Source organism: Lontra canadensis, unplaced genomic scaffold, assembly GCF_010015895.1.
Source record: "Lontra canadensis isolate GAN:19392208 unplaced genomic scaffold, GSC_riverotter_1.0 scaffold41, whole genome shotgun sequence".
NCBI classification, from domain to species: Eukaryota; Metazoa; Chordata; class Mammalia; order Carnivora; family Mustelidae; genus Lontra; species Lontra canadensis.
This window is the reverse complement of record NW_022631035.1, coordinates 12680600-12703375: the sequence shown is the minus strand read 5'-3', so window position 1 is coordinate 12703375 and position 22776 is coordinate 12680600. Positions and strand designations below refer to the sequence as shown.

Sequence of the window (22776 nt, the reverse complement as noted above, 5' to 3'; positions counted from 1 at the left end):
TCATTTTCTTAATAAGAAATATTTTTATGGACACATCCACTTAGGCTGTCGCCACCGCTGAACGAATTCACAGGGAGCTGGTGGGCCTGTTGTCATGGCAACCGAGCCATAGTCTCCAGAGAAACATGTGGCCCCCCGACACACCTGTGCCCTGCCCAACGTGGACAACGTGAAGTGCTTGGCTCTCTCTGTCCTGAGCGTCACACACATCTAGTAGCTTCCTGTGCTGTTTCCTATGCAGCCAACCTCCTTCTTCCGCATTTCCCAGCTGTCCCCTCACTGTCCTCTCAGGCTGGCTGCCCCAGGGGTATCAGGCTGCAGGACTGGTCGCCCTGATAAACCAATCCTGGGAAGGCATTGCCCTCAGTCCTCCCCTGCTGCTGAGACTCCGGACTTGGGTCAGGGTCTGAGGACCAAAAACTCGCCTTCAGTTTTTCCCTTTGCAATAAGAGGGGGTCTCTGGGCTGGTGGGGGGAAGGGGTGCACATTCCAGAAGGTGCTGTGTGAGGGCATGTGGCCGAGGCACAGTACTGTCAGAGCGCGTCTAGTACTCAGTACTTCTGGGAAGCCTCTAATCCTTCTGCCACCAGGAACGCCCCCCTTTGGGGTTAACAATGCACAGATTTACGAGTCTGCTGTGGCAGGGTCCAGAGCCCGGGAACTCCTGGAAGCTATCGGGGTCAACGGTTCAGATGGGTCAGACGTTCAGCACTGCTGCTTCCGGACGGCCAGCAACTCTGCTGCTGAGAAAGCAGAGTGGATGTGACCGGGCTGGGGCCCAGGCAGGCCAGGCCAGACCACGGGAGTCCCTCAGACCTATAGAAAGCCTGGACTTCCTGCCTTCGAGGCACCTTGTTATAACGTAAAATTGAGGAACAACTAGGAACATAACGTGGTGATCCCAGCTTCGGGTCCGTCAAAAAAGTAAAGAGAGAGAGTCACGAATTCCTAGGGATCTTAGGTGTGTAACTTTTCCTGGGATCTTTTGTTTGCAAGTCTTGACTGCCCTCTTGTGGTGTTTTCTTTTCCGGAGCCCTCGCGCTGGGACTGGGATCTTTTAGTAGCGATGTGCCTGAAGTTCCCTGGGCTGCCCTGCAGAGGTAAAACTGCTACAAATGCTCAAAGGAGACACAGATTGTATCTTTCCAGCTCTACCTTTACAGAAGATGGTTCTAAATCTTCTGAAGAATCTTCTGAGAAATGCCCACCGTCTGGGCCAGTAGTATGTTTTAGTCTCTGGATGCTTCAGGTCTTGAAAACGACATCTCTACGATTTTAGACCTAGGATTCAGGAATCCCCCCCACCCCTACCCCAGCCCTTCGACTGAGCTCAGACTTTGCAAGAAGCAGGGAAAAGGGGGCAGGGAGGGCTGCGAGGGAACGGGAGTGGCCTGGGGGAGCCTCTGTGTTTATCTGAAAGGTAGAAGCACAGAACAATCTGGGAAATTCAATGAAAAAGCCCACGGGGGAAATGCAACAGAAGCTAAATGATACAGAACAGCAGCTCCTGAAATCAACTGAAAACCAAAATCAAAAACCCTCAACACCAATAAAGCCTATAGCTCTGGGGAAAGTTCCAGACTCTGCCCTCCACCCCTGTCCAGCTGCAGCCGGAGAGGCGAGCAGGTCTGGGCCCCTAGCAGAGGAGGCCTGACTCAGTATCCTCACAGAAGTCAACATAAACGAATAAACAAAAGGATCCTTTTTCCCCTAGTACTAGATACGTTTGCTCAATTACTCAATTTTCTTTATTATAAAACATCTCTGACAGCAGCAAACATTTTGAAAGTGGGGTCGAATGCAATTAAATTCAGCACACAATTCCCACCAACCATTGATTTCACCCTATCTTCACTGGGTGTTTAAAAACTACACCAGTTTCTGGCTCAGTGGGTTAAGCCACTGCCTTTGGCTCAGGTCATGATCTCAGGGTCCTGGGATGGAGTCCCATATCAGGCTCTCTGCTCTGCAGGGAGCCTGCTTCCTCCTCTCTGTCTCTCTGCCTATTTGTGATCTCTGTCTGTCAAAGAAATAAATAAAATATTTTAAAAAATAAAAAATAAAAACCACACCAGTTTTTGGGATGCCTGGGTGGCTCAGTGGGTTAAAGCCTCTGCCTTCGGCTCGAGTCATGATCTCAGGGTCCTGGGATCAAGCCCCGTATCAGGCTCTCTGCTCCGTGGGGAGCCTGCTTTCCCTTCTCTCTCTCTGCCTGCCTCTCTGCCTGCTTGTGATCTCTGTCAAATAAATACATAAAATCTTAAAAAAAAACAACACCAGTTTTTATAAACGGAGGGACTTAATTATAGCTCAGTGGGACACACCTGCTTCCCAGGCTGGCGGCCACTGCACTGTTCTGGGCTGCTGTGGTCCCCCCTGCCCCCCAACTGCCCCAGGGCAACCAGCTGACAGGGAAGCAAATGGCAAGGAGCATGTCCACCAGATGCAGACTGGAATGCCCGTTATGGCTGTTGATTTCTCTGAGGCCTCAGCTGCTTCATCTGTAAAACGGACTGACACTGCCTCCCTCTTCCTGAGTGGGGAGACCTCTCTTCCTATAGGGACGGTGGCGTCACGAGAGCTCAGAGCTGTGGCCACACCAGAAGAGAGATTCTTCTGACAGGAGGCAAGCAGAGAGGGGCAGAGATGAAACAAAGGGACATACATGAGATGGGGGAGCGGTCCCCATGGCCCTTGGGGGTCATGGCCAAGCAGTCCATGTGTGTTTGCTGTAAGGGCTGGTCTCCAGGGCAGGAGGGGCCCTCGGAGGAGGGGCTTTGGGGAGGGCGTGTATGGCTCAGATGGGACTCAGATGCCTGGAGGTAGATGGCAGGGCTCTTGTGTCAATAAGCCGGGAAGGGCTAGTAAAGTTTAAAAATTCTTTCCATTGCTGTGATCCCACCGGTACCTACAGGCCGCTGGGGCTTGGGGGGCAACGTGGGTAACACAAGGATGAGCCCATGGCTGCAGCCCCAGCCACCATCTGTGCAGATGTGGCTGCCCACCCACGGCTACTAGCCAGAGTCATGGACTGTCCTGCCTGCCTGCCTCCTCCCAACGTGTCAACACAGAGAAATGGCCCCTGGGGACCAGCCATGGACTGAGGACTGACAGGTCTATTTTCAGAAAAAGCCACAAGGTGAGGATTAGTTCCTGAGCAAGCAAGCGATGCCACTCTGGAAAGAGGTGTGAGTGACGGCGTTCCGTTTCCACTGCCTGGGCCGGGGCGGATTTCCGACAGACAGGTGACATTTTCAGGGAGCATCATCTGTGCTTCTTGTCCTGAGACCCATGACAGAAGGCACAGGAAACAAGAAGTGCGCCAACGCAAAGACAAGAGGCTTGCTTCACTGACATCTCCCGACCCTTCTCGCCAATGACCTTCGTTGCTGGAAGGGGGATGGGGGTTGCTACGCCTCCAATGCACCACTGGGTCTCCCAACCCCGGGGTGCCCGAGGAGGGGGTGGGAGGGGGTGCTCAGAAAACACGAAAAAGCGTTCATTTTAACTTGGCGATGGCTTCTCAGGAAACAGCCATGTTTCTTCTCTCCACGGGGAAGACGCCTGGTTCATAAGAGTTAGGGGCGGGCAGGGGGAGGATGTGGACTGTGACAGCAGCAGCAACACTAGCCAGCTGACAACACAGCACTGTCCTGGCCACCATTCATATTGCCTCGTTCAGTCCTCCCAGCGACCTAGGAGGCTGGTGATTTTTATCGCCCCCATTTTAGAGATGGAGAAACTGAGGTATGAGAGGTGAGCTAAGCCACCCATGGCCTTACAGCCAGGAGGCTGAGCTGGGACTTGAACTCGGGCAGCCTGGAGCTTAACCAGGACACGGGGCTGCTTCCCTGCAGGGACAAGAAGGGAGACTTGGCGCCCAGCAGGTGGGAGGGATGGCAGGCCTGAAGAGGGGACAGCTGCTCACTACAGCTGGGAGGGGCCAGAGTTTACCTGCCAGGAGGGGACCCAGGAGGTGAAGGCTTCCTCCCAACTTTTTCTTCTTCTTTTCCTTTCCCCTTCATTTCCCTTTCCAGCCACGTCTGAGCTTTGCGGCCATGCCCAGCCCTTCCTACACTTGGTGAAATAGAGCCCGCTACACGGGTTATTTCTCCCCGGGACGACAGACTCGCCAGCCTCATCACAAAGATGAAACACACTGCGTGGGCAGGGGACATCTGGTCCCCAGGAAGGACCCGAATCCCCGGGTATGAACCCACTTCATCAGAGTAGAGCTGTCCTCTGAGATAACGGGGCAGGACAGGTGATTCGTTTGCTTTTACAAAGGAACCACTTCCATGTCCTGGAAGGATTGAGAGGGGACTGCTCACTCTGACAGGGGACATCGCCGGATGGCTTGGTGTGTCGGGCACGGCCAGCTTCTGAAGAGGTTTCTCCAAAGTGAACACAGGGCATCACGTGACAGCATTTCAAAAGACAAACAACGGGAGGGCGGTGACGAGAGAAATTGTGACAGATGCATGTTTTCATACACTCTGTAAGACTTGTGAAACCTCAGAGAATATTTTTTTTCTTCCCTATTTCCCATAACTCTGGGTCACTAATTTCTGGTGGCCTGAGGGCACATGCCTGTAGTGTCAGATACAAGTTCTACAGAAAGAAACTTGAAAAACATTATTTACTAGATCTTTTCCTTAGTGCGGTGTTTTAAAAAGTGTTTCTTAATTTGACTCTAGCTTAGGCTCGGGGGGGGGGGATTTCCCCCTTGCAAATAAATTCTTCACCCAAGTCTTTGAATATTTAGATATCTCAGATGGTTCCAGTATGAATATAGTGTAATGATCCAGAGTGGAATTCAATTATTAACAAAGGCAATACATTGAAAACACAGCTGGTACACGGCTCTAACCAGCTCCCTGGAAGAGACTGGTGTTGTTAGAAAAGATTATGCATAAGATTTCTGAAATAATTTACATGCACATTGCAAAGTTCCATTTGACAGTTTGGGGGGGGCGGGTAGAATGGTTGATTAGGTTATGAACAATTCATTTGGGGAAAAAAATGAAAAAAATGGAAAAAGGGATGAAATACAGTGAGTAGCATTAAGCCAGGCATTAAGAACATCAGAAAAATCTGATGATTTCAGCCCACGATGTATTACACTACGCCTTCTGCAGAAAGGCACACATGTAGTGTAAGTACACCGTATTGTTTGCATGCTCATGTAGATGTCTACATAAAATTGAAAATGAGTCTTAGTATGTGATTGGGGATACATACTGGCAGAAGGAGAGGAAAATGTGTGCTGTCGATTTAAAGATGCACTCTTTCTGTTCATTCGATGCTTTAAAAACAGACTTGAACTTATCTTTAATCACTGATCGGAGATTTCAATTATTTCCTAGTTCATATAATCTTACATGGACTTAATCTGGAGACGGGGAGGACAGGTATGCTCTCTGGGTGACACGTAAGGAGCGTTTTCCCCCTCACTGGAGGGTCGTGGCCATTTGGAGGGGAGTGCACTGACGGGGACACGAGTAGGCGGAAGGTTCAAGCCACCAGAACACACAGTGCATCCTTAAGAGCAGAGAGCATGGCTGGGGGGTACTCAGGCTTGGCAGCCACAAAAACGTTTTTTTGACAGGGAAGGTGGAAGAGGACAGAGTGGAGGAAGAACTACCTTTAAGAAGCGGACATGACATCCCTGTAAGAGACAGGAGAAAGGGGAAAACTGCGAGGTTAGTAGGGAGGACGCTACAGACACAGGAAAACAAAAAGCACCACGAGAAAAAGAAAACTCGAGCACAACACAGCAGAGGTTTCACTTCCAGTGCAGACAGAAGGCACAGGGAGGGGCAGCCCAGAAGGCAGTGTGAGGCTCCAACGGAGAAGAAAGGCACTGCTTGGAGGCTCGAGAGAGGCAAGTCTGACTTGGTCCTTGAAGGGGTGGGAATGGACCCTTTCTTGTTGTGTGCATAACGAGCAGACTCGTGTCAGACCACAGAGAGCAACGGCCCTTCTCATTCTTTCTTGTGGCTCTGATGTGGCCACGCGTGACATCCCATCACACAGCCCCATGACGATCATGATGCTTCCTTTGCTTAGGGCTGATCCAGATGGTGGAGTAATGGTTCCCCTGGTTCATCAGCGTCTGAGGTAGCACACAGCTAGTTACCCACAAGCTTTACACATGGAGGTCGCCACTCCTCAGTAAGTCAGAAGAGGACAAAACCCACTTACCATGAAAACTACCCATAACAAAATTAATTTTTTCCTTGATAATTCAGAAGACTTTTTGGAATCTTGAAGAGCCAAAGACCACTGGTAAAACATAGACTGGGTAGCTTGTTAACTGTGTTCTGGTTGCCTGAACACTAGGTGACCAGGTTTGGCTCCCCAGGCCTATTTCTTTTGATATTTCAACTTCTATCTTAAAACAAAACAAAACAAAACAAAACAAAAACCCCAAAAAACCAAAAAACAAAAAAACAACCCTCCTGACTGGGTAACTTTACTTTTGAAAGAGCTAACATGAGAAGAATAAATTGAAACCATCTTAACAGAAAACTTTGTACAAGGAGTCATGAGACGAATCCTGCAAGTTCATACAGAGTATGAGTGTGGGGGAGAAAATTTGAGAAGGAGGCTGGTTTTCCAAACCCAAAATTCCATAGCCTGAAAAGGTCACCATATCCTCGAGCCTTAACAGAGAGGAGATCAGAGAAAAACAGATTATATTTTGTGCTTGGAAGGGTTTGTCTACTACAATAGGAAGCTGGTCAAATAATGAATTTTACATCTCTTTGAACAGGTACGGATAGATTAGCCTTGGTTACATCTTCTAATTATGGTCCTTTAAATCTGTAATCATGAATCTATTTATAATTGTTCTCAAAATAGGCCATTTTATTCTAATCCCCAAAGGTCTATTTTAGGCCAGAGATCTTAATCCACAACAAGATTAAAGGCAACTAACAATAGCAACAAAAACATCCTTATTGAAATGTTGGTGCTGTTTCCAAGAACTTTAGAGGAAATTTAGTTGACATTTCTCCTGCACCTTTCGGATAGAGCTGCCCAATCTTTGCCTTAATACCTCTCGGGAGAGAGGACTTAAGGTTGGCTGAGATGCCCTGAAAAGTACATGGTATGGCTTCAGAAGGTCCTACCTCTCACTTCCATCTGCAATAGGTCACCTCCTACAGAGCCTACTTACAAAATCCTCCAACAGACACTTCCATTTGGGCAGTTTCCCAGCCTTCCCCCAACCGCTGGGCTCTCAGACTTGACTGGACCTAGAAGACCCCTAAGCCATTTCATGCTTGGACATGGCAAATGAACCCAAATCTTTTTTTGGAAAAAAAAAGTCAGGGGCACCTGGGTGACTCAGTTTGGTTAAGCATCTGCCTTTGGCTCAGGTCATGATCACAGGGTCCTGGGATTGAGCCCCGCATCGGGCTCTCTGCTCAGTGGGGAGTTTGTTTCTCCTTCTCCCTCTGCCCCTCCCCACCACTTGTGCTCTCTCTCTGTCTCTTGAAAAAATAAAATCTTTTTTAAAAAAAATCAAGGAAAGGTTAATGGAGGGAATCAGCCAGACTCCTGCAGACCCTCCTCTCCTTCCACACATCCGTGAGCACGCCGAGGGAACACAGGTTGACCCTCACACTTTGATGTTGGCCAGGAGACGAGGAAGTAAAGCTCCTCTGTGCAGAGGCAAGACAGTAATGTCTGAGAGCTGCCTCAGTGTTAACTACCCTGTTTTCCATAATGAACACAAGAGACAGGGAACTCTTTGGGGTCCTGGGCACGGGCCCTCTCTGACTCCACCTGGTTGGTTTGATGAGGCAGGAAGAGCTACGATGCCTCACACACTAGGGCAATGGTCTTAAAGGTCAGAGACCTGATCCATGAAAAACAAAATCCATCAATAAAACCAAAATAAAACACCCACGAACACCCCAGCCATCGGCTCCTGGGCCTCTCACATCGGGAGCTGCCATTTTGAGCTCCTGAGGCCACTTCGGTCTCACGTTAACACCACGTCACGTCAGGAGAGCCACGGTCTTCTCAGCAGTGAGGCTCGACTGGAGTCTCAAGAACTGGAGATACAGGTACTTGGACAAGGAACTGACCTGTGGCCTGAGTCAGACACCTGCTCATTCTGTTTACTGGGTTCAGGCTGGAAAGAAAGTTCGGCTGCTCCTTTACTGTGAGGGTCAGGAATATTATGCATAGAGCAGGGCCAGAGTAAAACGTGTCACATCCCCTGTTCCTACTCAGTAATGTTCTTAAGACACGCCATTCACCAGTCGGAAATTTCCCAAACTACTTGTTTCTGGAACCACACGAAGTATGGGAAAGGAGCTAGTCCATCTCTGGACATGACCATACTCCTTGCACCTATGGTGTTGCCCAAGGCTAAAGGGATTTAGGTGTGAAGGAGGGAGACACTCTGGGCTGCAGAATGGCCTCTCCCCGGAAGGCCTCCATCAGCTTCCTAGACACACAGGCTCAGACACCCTCCCCGGGCTGTTGAGGAAAGCTAAACGGGGCCGGATGTTTAAGATCTGAGGCCTCCAGAGCAGGGCTGGCCATTTGCACTGTGGACACACGAAGGTGGCAAATCCAACAGGTGTGTCCAGCAGGTGAGCCATCTTCCTCTGCACAAGGAAATCTCAGACCGGTTTAAAAGGCTTGAGAAGCATGTCAGAATGGGTAGGCTTTGGAAAGCTTGAGACAGAGGGGAAGTGGGGGGTCTTTGCAAGGGAACGCAAGTGCTAAGGTGCATGCCAAAGCATGGTGTGTGCGCGAGGGGGACGGGGATGTGGCATCACAGGGAAGATGACCGAGAAGAGACAGGAGGTCTGGGTCCTGCTACAAACCAGCTCAAGTAAGGCCCTTCCGTGCTTTCGTTTTCTCTCCATGGAGGTAATTTTGCATGTTGCGCCCCCCCCCCTTCTGATATGCTACTACTGCATTATAAACTTCCCCTGGGAAGGACCAGACAGCACATATTTTAGGCTTTGGAGACCACAGAGACTCTATTCCAGGGACGCAGCTCTGCTCTTGCGGCTGGAAAGCAGCCACTGACAATAAATGGACAAGCGTGGTTGTGTTAGTGAAGTCTTGAGATGCTGAAGTATGAAGTTCGTCTAATTTTCAAGTGTCGCGAATACTACCCTTAAAAAAATCACTGAAAATATTCAAACCATTCTTAGCTCAGGAACTGCATGAAAGGAGGTGGCTGGGGGTCCATCCCTGTGCCACTGGACTTGGATACTGGGTGTAATGGAGTCTGTCATCACCTCCACAACCACGGGAGGACACAAGTTTATTCGCCCATTATTCGACAGGTCACACCCTCGCCATCAGCGTTTCTCAAACTTTAAAGGGGACAGGAACCCCCTGGGAATCTTGTGAAAATGCAGATTCTGACTCAGTACAAGTCTAGGGTGGGATCTGAGAATCTGCATTTTATAAGTAGGCTCCATGCCTGGTGTGGAGCCCAAACTGGGGCTTGAGCTCACGACCCTGAGGTCAAAACCTAAGCTGAGATCAAAAGTCAGGTGCTTAACTGACGAGCCACCCAGGTGAGCCCTGCATTTCTGATAAGCTCCCAGATGATGCTCTGACCTCTGGTCCATGTGTCATACTCAGAGTTGCAAGATCTGAAACACAAGTGGTCACTTTTTTATTTTTTCCAGGCTACTCAGGGAGTTCAGAATCCTTGGGAATGACCTCCCAAGATCCCCAATTCTAATTCTTTGTAGGACATGTTCCTTGTGAAAACAGCAAACAGCATTATGTTGTTCTAGGCTTTTCTATTTTAAGAGGTTTTGACTTCTTTTTTGGTGCTTGGGCTAGAACCATAGGGACCGGTATCAGTGCTTAGGTACCATATCTCTGTTCGTGCCAAGGGACACTGGCTCTTCCTTCCTTCCAGCTCCTGACGGGCTAATTCCCTGTGGTGCCAGGCCCTGGGTGCACAGGGATGGCTGCTTTTAACATTTACTGTAGGCTTGCCCTGTTTATTGAACCAGCAACATCCACCCACAAACTTCCCTCCCCCAAAGCTCCAAACACAAGGCTTTTTATGTCAATTCAGGAGTCCATTAGGATGGAACAGATAACTAGAATGTATAATCTTTTTCTGGTTTCCCACCGAAGTCATTTCCATAAGAGAAATTAAGCTGAAAACATGTTGCCAATGCTAGGCTATAAATGCATTCACCCTCCCTTACGGACTAATCAGAAATGCTGTGCAGTTGCTTTTGGGAAGCCTTCTTTGAGCCTGCTCAGTTGAGTGGTGGTGCTAACCTCTGCTGACAAGGATCTAATGAATGTGTGACAATGATTTCAAACATTGAACCTTGTCCTGTTTCAGTTTAAGAGTTTGCTTCTAAGACAGAGCTGAAATACAAAGAATAAAATATCCTTCAGCTGATGTGCATTTTATAGACTCCCCCCCTTAATAGCACACAGTTCAGAAAGTAATTAATTAAGCTATTTAGGGACCAGAATGAATAAATTTTAAAAAAAAGGCAGAATCTATATTGGGGCACACAGATTTTGTGTTTTGGGTCCAAAAGGTCACTAGAAAGTACTCAGGTTTCCATAGTAACAGTAGCAGGCCTGATCAGATCAACAAATAGCTACAATTTATCTGAGGGTCTCCAGTGAACTATTTTCTTTTTTCTCATCCAGAGAAGAACACTCTGAATTAGATAAAGTCTTCAAAGACAATGGAGGGCTTCTGGAAAATCCAATTTCAGCAACAGTAAACAGGAAAATGTTTGCTAGCTCTTTCCTCACATAACCTAGCAACGGAGTCTCATCAATGTTGACTTAAATACTTTAATAGTAAGTGGATCACATTAATTTGTTAATCAGTAATAGGGATAATCTCAAAATGTTTCCCCGGAATAAATAAAAGTAGATACATGTGTGTTCTTCAGGAAATCTGCAGTCTCTAGGGTGCTGCTTCATTTAGCAGTTTCTGGACCTCAATCATGAGCCCCACAAAGCAGCTCATTCTCATGGAACACGTGCATCAATTTCATTTTGGCTCCTTTCGCTATAGACCCTGCTATGGTTCTGAATGGTCACAAATGCAAAAACTGGGAGGACACAGATCTCAGGGAAGCCACGGCTAATCCTGCCTCAGGGTCTGACCAAGGGACATTCTGTAGAATCTTTTCAAAAAAGTCTTTCAAATCAAACATTTGAGCCATGGAAAGTTAGTGTCCTTTTGTTTCCAAAATATCTGTTAAAACTAATGTAGCTCATGGGTAATACCCTTAGGTAATACATTTAGTAAGTCCCTGAGGTAAAGCAACTTTGTGTCTAAAACGGAGGGCAGAGTGAGAGCTCTGACCCTCTGCTCACAGCTTTCCAACAAACCAGACATTCTCAGTATATTTCACTGGGACTTCTGGGATGACTGTGAGAAATTTGTATTATTAAATTATTAAGTAACTCAAATATTGTCCTAGCTTTGTTATATCCTTCTAATAGTTACTTGGTCATGCCAAAAATACACATACACACACATACCCCCCCCACACACACACACACTTATCTGGGTCCAGCAACATGCCCAGAATCCTGAGAGAAGCCACTTCCTAAAATCCAGTTCTCTTGGATACAGATGATTTATAAGCCCAGGAAAAATATATTAGAAAGTCACTGGTTTTGCATTTCTTCACCACCCCATGACAAACTATTTTTCTTGGGAGGAAATGTTCTAGATTAGCCCTGTCTGATAGAAATACCATGTGAGTTCCATATATAAATTTAAATTTCCTACCAACCTCGTTAAAAATATAACCGACAGGTGAAACCGATTTCATAATATTTAATACTGACATATAAAAGTATATAATAACAGATTTGTTAAATGTAGTGTTAACCCAATATATCCAAAATATTATTTCAATATAGAATTAGCATACAAATAATTATTAATGAGGTATTTTACACTTTTTAAAAATTTTTGCTGAGTCTTTGAAATCCTGTGTGTGTTTCATACTTAGAGCGCATCTCAATTCAGACTGGCCCCATTTTTAAGTGCTTGACGGACTCCTATGCCTGATGGCTACTGAATTAAACCGTACCACCCTAGAGGATTTTCAAGGTAAGGGAAAACGCAGCTACTCACTCTGGAATTTAGGATTATGTGATTATGTAGCTGATGAAACATTCAAACCACTAAAGATGAACGGGCTTGGCTCCTATGGGCTGACCCTATCCAACGGGTCAAACAATTTCTGGTGTTCCTCGACCACTGAAGATAAAGGCTGGGCATGAAGTCAGACGGAGAGGGTGATGATGGTCTGTAACTGGGAAGAATGAGAATTACTGTGAGGGCATCAGCTTGAGGTTCTAGGGCTGAGCACAGATGACCCACGGGTAGGGGCTGGGCTGAGGGTAGCACCAGCAAAGCTGCCAACTGGGTAAGCATTCAAGTTCAAACTACCCTGAAATGTTGCCTGTATAGGAAACTGAGCCGAAGCAGAGCCGGGTCGGGGAGCCTACTGCTGAACGTATGAGAGAGAACTGGAGTTTTAACTTCAGGCTCTAGAACATGGTGAGTGTTGGGACAATCAATCTACTGCTCTGTTCTCAGGAATGATTCCCTGACCGAACTTCTCCAAGCAGCGTTCTCAGATGCTCATGCCTCTCTGTAGCACCTCTTTGCACATATAGGTGTAGGGTCAGAGTTTCTAAGTTTTCATAAATGTCAATCTAAACCAAATCTGAGTAAGTCCATATTATATAATCAGCTATGATGAAAGCAACAAACAAACAAACAAACAAACCAAAACCCCAAAAAAACCCAAAACCCCAACAGTCCTGGCTAAGCTTTATTAAGCACTTACTATATGCCAGGTGCTAGGCTAGGCAACTTACACGAATGAGCTCCTTTAATCCCCACAGCACTGCTCTGCAGTAGACACTACCATTATCCCCAATTCACAAAGAAAGGCCAAATGAAAGATCAGAGAATTTAAGCATCTTGTGCAAGGTTCCTGCTAGTAAGTAGAATACTCAGGATGTGAAACCACAACTATTTCCACTTGTGTCCTCTTTCTAAACTATCATGATGAAACATGGAGTAATGTGCCCAAGTTCATGTACCTGGGATGTGGACAAGCCAGGGTCTGAGCCCCAGCGGCAGGACCCCCGGGGCTGGGGTCGTGCCAGGATGCAGAACCACCCCTCAAATGCAGGGGTCAGAGTGCTCAGCAAGAAACCTCCTGGAGCTAAGCGGTCCCTCGCTGCGCTCCCTGCTCTCCTCTTTGTCCCCATCAGCAGCACACTGCCCGCTCCCGGGGAAGGGGTGGGATGGGAGGTGGCCGTCAGGCCCTTGCCCCAGAGCAGCTGCCACCCTTCACACTCGATCATAAGCTTCTCTCTTTAGAGACCTCTGCAAGGAGTTCTCTGTAGAGAGCTCACAAGCAACACTGCCATTGAAAAGCGTTCAACTTGTTCTCTTGCATCCTGATACTCCGGAGAGCTGTCTAGGATGTGTCACCTGCCAGCTCTCTAATGGGACATTGCTTTTCCATGATTTTCTGACAACAGAAATATTCCACGCAGACAAAGCCCAAAGCGCACTGCCTCTTAGTGATCTTAATTCTTCTACAAATGTGTCTGTTTTGCCTTTTAACTTCTTCTTCTTCTTTTTTTTTTTTTATGTTAGATGTTAATTTACCCAGGAGTAGAGCAGCTGTGGCAGGCAAGGACAGAAAAAGACTCAGGTGCTTTTAGCTTCTCACTCTGCTCTACTTTAATTCACTAAAACAGATGACGGAGACAACGAAAAGCCTTGACCCTCGGGCAGAAGACAATGGCATGGCCTCCTTTAAGGAAAGCTGCTTGGCTTTTTTTACAGCAGCATCTCCAGTAACGGCAAACGACATGTGGAGGAGACCAGCAACCCCAGTGGTAGGGAGGAGTTCATTTAAACTCCATTTGTAGCTAGAAGTCATCACAATACAAATCAGAGACAGTGTCTGTGATACGGGAGCACAAGGAGAGAATTCGGGTTTGACTGTTTTGAATACTGAAATGTGACGTGTGAAGAGGCAGGTAGTGGTTTTCCTGGACTCCTGAGCCTGTGCTCGGGTGTGGTGGGCCCAAAGATCCTGGTCCCAGGCTCGGGGCATCAGCCCTATTGCTCCATTTCTCTATGGGGAGGATTAGAGAAGAAGGTGTTGGTTGGAGAGAAATCGCTCCAAGGGAGAGGGGCCAAGCCTTAGGAGAAAGGCACTGCCTCTGAGAGGAAGGGGAGGAGAGTGAGGGGGTGTGTGACTGGGTTGGGGGTTGGGGGGAATAGGACCCTGGCAGGAAGTGGCTGACTCCAAAGGAAGGGCCGGATAGTGGTCTCACAATGGGCCTCTCCTTTTCTTCTCCCCTAAACCTTCTCTCTTGTTCTTATTTATTTTAAAAAGAATTTTATTTATGTGACAGAGAGAGTGAGCACAAGCAGAGGGAGAGGGAGAAGCAGACACCCTGCTGAGCAGGGAGCCCGATGTGGGGCTCGATCCCAGTGAGGAAGGAAAGGGTTAAGGTATAGACAGGGAGAGATGGGGGGCCCCTGGCTGGGCTCTGGGACTACTCCCCGGAGGCAGAAGCCCTAAGCCAGAGTGAACAAGAGATAAGGACACAAACCACGTGGTTCTGAATGCTGGTGACTAATTTTCTTCGGTGGCTCTAGTGTATCATGGAAAATGACCAGACCTCAAAGAAGTAAGTCATTAAGGATGTTATCAGTAGTCTGTGCTCCAACCAAGTCGGTACATGAGTCTCAAGGCCACAAGCTTCCCAGGGAGTTCTCCATAGGAGACAGCCCCTAGAAGCCCTCTGGGGCAACCCATTCCGGACCCCTCTCACTCCAGGGAGCCGTTTCTGTCCTTTCTGCTCTCACCTTCACTGAATAAACTTTCACTTCACTTTCCCTTTTGTGTCCGCGAGATTCATCCTTCAACTCTCTGAGACAAGAACCCCGGGATCCTATAACACCAGGACCCCAGGATCCTGACCTGAGCTGAAAGCAGACGCTTCACCAACTGAACCACCCAGGTGCCCCTCCCTTGTTCTTGATTCTAGAACATTCCCAGCTTTGGGGGTAGACGTGGCCCAAGTGGCTCAGGAGAAGAATCAACCAGACCGATGAAACACAACACAGAGACGCTCAAGCTCACGAAAAACCATGGAGACGGATAGTGACCAGAAGATCTCCTGGAACAGTTGTCAGTGAGGAAAAGATGTGCTCAGAAGATGCTTTTCTTCTAACTGGCCAGTTCAGTGCCAGGCGTAACTCCCTGGGCAAAGCTCAAGAGGCAAAGGATTCAAATCCCAGATTTGGTGAAAGATCCAAAGGGCGTCAAGACACGGACACTGACAGAAATGCCAGAGTTTCCTGGGAGCGCCATCACCGGCAAACCAAGGGCGCCATTTTTTGGGGTGAACAGGAGGTACCGGAAGCTGATGCTACACTTAGGGTCCTACATGGGATCGTTCTCGGTGTGGTTCATGGATGGGCTCACTTTCAAGTCTTTGCTCAGAACCTTCTGCCAAATGACCGTGCTGAGAAATGTTAGTGTGGATGGTCTCCTCAGGCTGAGACTCCTTTGTCCCTCTGAAACCTTGCTTCACCCAGAGACAGCCTGACCCACTGCCAGTTACACCAAGTTCCCAATCCACCTACACGCTGTGTTCCAGAAACCCATCTAAATGTACGTGAAGATCTATTTCCCCATAAAACGATGTTATAAATGGTGATCGGGTTTTATCAATACCCTTCTATTTCATGGTGTGGCTGGACCACAGGACACAGAACCAGTCCACCATTTAGAACATGATTTCAACATTAAAAAAAAAAAAAATGTTTTCCCCAGAAAGCTCCAGAAGTTAAAAAAAAAAAAAAGTGCTCTCTATAACCCAGTTTCTGCAATGGACCATATTGAGGATGATGATAAAACACTTGTATGAAAGTCTGCTTTCAGGAAATTTCTAATGACAACCTAATTTCCTCTTTAAAACAATACCATTAAGGGGCGCCTGAGCGGCTCAGTGGGTTAAGCCTCTGCCTTTGGCTCAGGTCATGGTCTCAGGGTTCTGGGATCGAGCCCTGCATTGGGCTCTCTCCTTAGCAGGGAGCCTGCTTCCTCCTCTCTCTCTGCCTGCCTCTGTCTACTTGTGATCTCTCTCTCTCTCTGTCAAATAAATAAAGTCTTTAAAAAAAAACCCCACAACACCATTAAGTAAATACTATTATTATTCCTATTTACAGTGAAGGACATGCCCCGGGAAGCCACGTGGTTGATATGCAGCAGAACCAGGATCCGATGCTGGATACAGTCCGTGGGCTGAACCAGGGGTTAAACCATGGCTCATGGGCCAAATCTGGTCCGTCACCTGTTTTTACAATAATGTTTTATTAGCACACAACTGTGTCCCTTTGCTTACACCTTGTCTGTGGCTGCTTTGGTGGCACAAAGGTATAGCTGAGTGGTTGTGACAGGAACCTAGAGGCCTGCAAAGCCTAAACTATTTATCATGTGACACTTTACAGAAAGTGTGCTGGGCAAGGGCTAACCAACCATTCTCTGGGCCACGTGTCTCTCTAGCGCTGGCCATGAGCCTCATCGCAGGGGATGGGGGCCCAGAAGCGGGAGGAAGGAACAGGAATCCAGAATCTTCTCAACTGTGAGGGGACGTCCTGGGGAAATCACTGACCAGCACAGGGGGTTATAAAAATCTTATTTCTCAAGAAGCTTCCTGCCTCATTCCCAAAAAGATCTGAAGCAGGGTCCAAAGGTACAGACAGGAGCTCCATGGACAGGAGGAAGCTGTTTGCTTTATTGATTGCCGGAGCCTTAGTATTGGACAAATGAACAAATACATAAGCTATGTTTGTGAATCAGGAACTATGTGTGCTTTACTTGAAGATGAATGGGGAACGGGCGCACTGTCCACAAACACTGCACTCAAGGTTCTGATTTGTTTTGTCTTTTAGGCAGATAAACAGCTCAAGGGGGACAATGCATTAGGGAGTCAGGTCATTTTCAACCATCTTGGGATTTCTTTGCCTCCTAAGAGCTTTACTCACTGATCATTCTGTTTGCCGGGCTCTAGAATCAAATGATACATTTGAAATTTTTTTCCCCATGTTACCAAGGCAAATGCTAACGTGGAGGCATAGCTGTCAATGCTCATTTGTTTGGATTTTTCTTCCGTCAGATTGAGTGACTTTCGATTTCTGGAAGAAGATTCGAAAACCACAACCTAGCTATTAAGTCTTTCTAGAAACCAGGGCTGGACACAGAGAGAATAATCCTATAGACTCTAGCTGGCGTACAACACCCTGAGTAATGCCAGTTCCTAAAAGGACTAGTCATCATGCTGTATTTCATCCAGACATGAGTCACCATGGAACTTTAAATTAAAAATTTCAGCTGAATCATACTGTTACCAGAGGGTGGGAAAGTCCTTCTGGAAGAGCGGGTGGGGGAGAAAAGGACTGGGATGATGGAAGGTAAGTCAGGATGGCAAGTATATGGAGAGATGTGGACAGAGAGGCGAGTCTGCAGACACTGGGAAGCAGTCATACTGTGGCCGGGGACGGAGAGGGAGGAAATGGGGCGGGTGTTGGAGAAACGTCTCCAAATTGCACCCTGGTGCTAGGCGGCACCCTGTTTGGGAAGGCTGGCTATGACCCAGAACTGCTCAAAAGTGGACACAGCCTTTGTGCCCAGGCACGCTGCTTCCCGACACTTGGACGCTGGGGAAAAATGACAAGTTTCACATTTACAGACCTCAACAGAACACTGCTCCGTGGTTAAGTCCTGCCTGAAATCAGATCTGAATGTTCCCTTTCAAATACAACACAACAGCTGTGGGAAAATTCTCAGCATCTCCTTGACCCCACTATCAAGGGGCTTTCGGCCTGGTCTCCTGCAATGCTAAGGAAATGAACCAATGCAATTCCAGTAAAATCGAAGGATGTGCACAAGGTTTAAAGCAAAAGCCAGGATGTAGTTCAGGCAGGTGCTCTGAGCACAGAAACTGGAAGCTGGACAGCAGAGGCTCATGGCTCTTGCTGCACTTGCCGTTGGGCTGGTAGAACTCCATCCAAAGTACATGGCCAGGAGGGAGCACCACACACGAGGCCTCTAACGAGCCTCTAGAGAAATGCAATTCTGGCCTCAAGCCCTCTGACCTAGCCCCCTATGCACCGCCCCTTCCCCCCTGCCTTTTTTTTTTTTTTTTTTTAATTTGGAGCTCTGACCTTTACAAAAGCTAGACTCACTGCCCAGAAAAACAGGAAGGTTACTCACCAGGAAGCCATGGAAATGAGGCACAAAAAGTGGGTCAATATTTCTCCATCAGCAAAGCAAAGTCTCAGACATTTCCAGGGGTGGCCTCCATTGTGATGCCCCAGTGCAGACCCTCCCTCAACTGGGTTCTATACCAGTAGTTCCCGACCTGCTGGTTTTTGCTAATGACCTACAACTATGGCAGGAAATTCAGCGAGACTCTGTTTAGCTTCTAGGCAATCTCTCCTGCCTGGGACATGGGAATAATGCTGGAACTTGGGGTCCCAAAATGCTCTGGAAAGGGTCATCCTTCACAGAAGTGGTGTGACGTCAGGGGTGGGGCTCCTGTCCTGAGCTTTGAGGGGGAGGTGGGCATAGACAAGGGAGGAAGTGAAGGAAAAAATAAGGAGAGAAACAGCCTTGCTGGATGTTGGATGTCGACACTGGAAGGTACCCCAGGCCTTTACACATCTTTGCACTTGAATGCCCTAAATACTACCAGGCCCCTTTGGAAAGAACTTCACTTTATACATAAATGCATTTATTTTCTCTTGGTTTTTTTTTTTTAGGAACAGAGATTGCCAGATGATTTCTACTGGCAATTGACCTGTGTCTACAGCAATAGAGTGTTTGTCCTATACCAAGCTCTGAGTTTTAATTAGCTGCCAATATTAAAGGGAGTTGGAAGATGTCAGATTAAAAAAAAATTGGCTTTTGGCTTCTCTCGAAGAACCAGGAGATCTGGCGGCACAGGACCCTCCTCTGGGCATGGCAATAACCAACTGGCACCAAGGAGCAGTGGTGGCCCCCGGTCCCCACCCCGCTGTCACCGTCCTGAGGCCTGCTGCTCACTGCCATTTAGTTACATTATCTGTGACTCATTTATGCTCCCCGGGGCACCCAGGCTCACAGCCCTGACCTTAAGCATTTGCCATCAACATCCACTTCCACCAAGTATCAGCCTGCCAAAAGGCACTTTGAACGTTTTTATGCTTTACAGCCTTAAGAATTCATTCCACCTTGATATGATCTGTATGTTTCTTTGGGACAAACCTTCATTTCGGAGAGAGAAACAACAGAGAGAGGAAAAACCACAGGAATCTCATTAGTGTCGACATTTCAGCCGCAGTTCAGTATCTCTGTGCACGTGCGTGTGTGTGCACGTGCGTGTGTGTGTACACCTGTTTCTTTAGGGGATGGGAATTCCTGCGAATCCTAATTCGCCCAAGGAAGAGAAAGATTCCAAAAAGACTAACCGGTACACAGACTGTGATGGCTACCATATCAATCCCTCGAGCAGCCAAAATGCAGGTGATTAGAGAAACAGAAAAAAATGAAAAACGGTGACCTGGACCATAAGGCAAATGCTCGGAGAAAAGAGTCTGGTGAGCAGAGACAAGCATGGACAGAGTGAAGACAACGAGGGAGGTAGGGAGGGCAGAGGCGGAGGGAGAAAGAAGACAGAGGAATCTGGGATGGAAGGCAAACACCGACACTCGATGGGAAGGAGAGAGAGAGCTGGCCTTTTCTCCAGATCTGGAGCAGAAATGAAGATGCCAGCCCGAGAGCTTAATTACACCCAAACCACCTCCCGAGTTAATGCTAAAATGTCCTCCTGCCATTTGGAGAAGCGCAGCTCTTCTTTCTAATGAGAATACCGCACTTGGAACGTGGCCTGTCTCCCCGCTGACGTGCCAGCCAATTTCTTATGCAGAAACCAACCAGGCTTATTTCTGGGATGGCTCTAGTCCCTGTTCGCACCACGATCATAGGCCTAGCATGTTAACACAGCTTGCAAAGGTAGGGAATTGTGCAGCACTTCTGTTTTTAAATAAAGGGGAAGGGGAACACTTAGATTCTGTCCTCCGGCACATGTGACCACAAGACTCAGGCCCAGCCCGAGACCAAGCTTCCCAAAGGAAAGGCGGTTCCAGAAATTTCGCTGACGTTCTCACCTCGAACTTCTGCCTGAGCTCCACGTTGCCTTCTTCATCCCCTTCTGGAATGGGCACATTGTAGTACTCACCTTCCTCCTGGTTAAGCAGCTTGTACCTTTGGGGGACACGGAGGGGGAGGGGAGTTAGGAATGCTGGGATTGTACCACAGATACAGCAACTCACTCCTGCAACCTCTGGACGGGCTGTTTCTGAAATGGGTCCAGTGGGGACACTATAGCCAGATAACCTCACAGTCAATGGTCATTTTGGATGGACGCCGGCTTGTCTGCTGAATTGCCAAGGGCGCTAACGTTTTCGAGACTATTAACCTCTGGTTGACACGTACATATTCAACCTTGGGCAGCCTTACCATCCGCTGGCCGGCATCTTCATCAGCTCCGAGACGCCAAAGGAAAGGGAGCCCATGAAATCATTCCTTGTTGTTCGATCCCAGTCCCAGATTTCTACAGACAGTCGCCGGTCTTTATCCGAAGGTTTTAATTTGCTACAAAAGAGAGACAGCGTGTGGGCGCACACACACAGACGACACACACACACACACACGGTTATGTAGACCATGGTTTCCTGGGAGCCAAACCCCAAGGTCATGATAGCAGTCCGAGATTAAAAAAACCAATAGTATATTCAATTCACTTCCTGGGGCTCCCCACTGCCAACAGAGTACCAGCCCCCAGGAGCCAAAGCTCTAGACTAGCGGTTGGCAAACCAACACCCACAGGCCAAATCTGGCCCGCCGCTTGTTTTTATAAATAAAGTTTCACGGGAACACAGCCATGGGATTTTGTTTACATATGGTCTATGACTGCTTTGATTCCAGAATGGCAGAGTTGTGTGGCTGCAACACAGACAGTATGACCCAGAAAGTCCAAAGTATTTACTAACCGGCCCTCTTCTAAACTTGCCAATATCTGTTCTCTACAAAAGAACTATCTTTCTGGTCACCCAGAGAAACCACTTCCCGTGTTCTTGTCTGCAAGGAGGACCACTGGCTTGTGCTCAGCCATAGGTAGTGCCTTCTTACTCCCGGGGATTTTCTGCCACTCCCACCCCTCCCATGGCCTCCTTCCTGCTATCTTTTCTACCCTCTCTACCTCTGAAATCCTGGCACTCCTTTAAACCCCATTTTAAATGTCACCTCCTCCAGGAAGTCCTCTCTGTTTAAAGGTGAGGATGATCTTCCCATTTTGGGGGCAACAGCATGTGACTCCTGTATTCCTTGTTTTACAAATTATTATTCACATTTTTACCTTCCTTCTCCTATAATGCTCAAAAGAACTCAAGTCCACCAAGAAGTGGGACATCCTTTATACATTTTGACATCATCTTCAACATAAATGCCATTTTTTGTACACAGTAGGTATTGGTAATAATTTGGGGCCTGCACTGGATACTTGGTTACCATCCACCAAAACAGGTGACAATAGCAACATCTTAGCAGTGGTCTGAGGAAGTCTGAGGAATGAAGTGATGTTTAAAGACATTTACAACAGGCCTGCCTCATTATCTCTCATGGGGAGGTGGGCAGGTTTGTGATGTGTGGGGAGGGAATTCGACCGGGAAGAGAAGACAAAACTTACAATGTAAAAGACTCATTCCACTGGGGGTTTAATGTGGAGCGTATAGTTTTGGTTTTCTGTTTGCTTTCATTCTTGGGATCAGGAATAAGTTTCAGCTTCACATAAGGATCTGAAAGCCCATTTGGATCCATAGGAATTAGATTTTTTGCATCGCGTACTGTGAAGAGAAAAGGAAAGAAGATCAAATGTTATAAAAAGAGAACTGACCTGGGTTGCCCAGTGGCCTGTGTCAAGACCAAGCTGGACGACAGAGACATCAAGATGATGTTTAAAGGGAGAGGAGGTGAGGACCCAAAGCCTCTGATCTTCGATATGAGAAAAGCTGCCTGCTGTCATTGCTGCCCAGATAACGGGCACCACGTGGGCCCTGTGGTCAAGCCTTGAGACATAGCGTCGGCCTGGACACCTCAGATTAGAAATGCCAAAGCCTGGGTCCCTCCCCAAAGCTGCCACAACAGAATCTGGAAATAGGAACCCCGGGTGCTGCTTGCAGCCCTTCTCCAGAACTGGTTGTGTGCCCCCCACCCCACCTGCCCTCCCAGCAACCAGCCAGCCTAGTCCAAGGCACTGCATCCCTGGGGCTTCTGAAAGGATCCATCTCTTTTCTTTGAAAGGGCCAGTGACTTCCACTCTGGCTGTACATTGGAGTCTCTCAGGAGGGGGTTTAAAAATCCCAGTGCTGGGATGCCTGGGTGGCTCAGTTGGTTAAGTGTCCGCCTTCGGCTCAGGTCGTGGTCCCAGGGTCCTGGGATTGAGTCCCGCATTGGGCTCCTCACTCAGTGGGGAGCCTGCTTCTCCCTCCCCCTGCTTGTGTGCACGCTCTCTCTCTCTCTCAGACAAATAAATAAATAAAATCTTAAAAAAAAAATCCTAGTGCTCATGGGGCAGCTGGGTGGTACAGTCTGTTAAGTGTCCGACTCTTGGTTTTGCCTCAGGTCATGAACTCAAGGTCGT

The 22776-nt window shown here is 47.8% G+C and overlaps 1 protein-coding gene across 2 annotated transcripts in view; it reads right to left on the bottom strand.

The window, feature by feature from the left end:
* PRKCA (protein kinase C alpha) overlaps positions 1–22776 on the bottom strand; it is a 383972-nt gene that overhangs the window by 60771 nt on the left and 300425 nt on the right. For both annotated transcript variants that reach the window (XM_032870794.1, XM_032870795.1), the window contains exons 6-8: positions 21823–21979; positions 20595–20729; positions 20243–20339 (exon numbers count right to left, since the gene is read on the bottom strand). In XM_032870794.1, coding sequence (XP_032726685.1) covers positions 20243–20339; positions 20595–20729; positions 21823–21979 — 389 coding nt within the window. The remainder of the gene's footprint in view (positions 1–20242; positions 20340–20594; positions 20730–21822; positions 21980–22776) is intronic.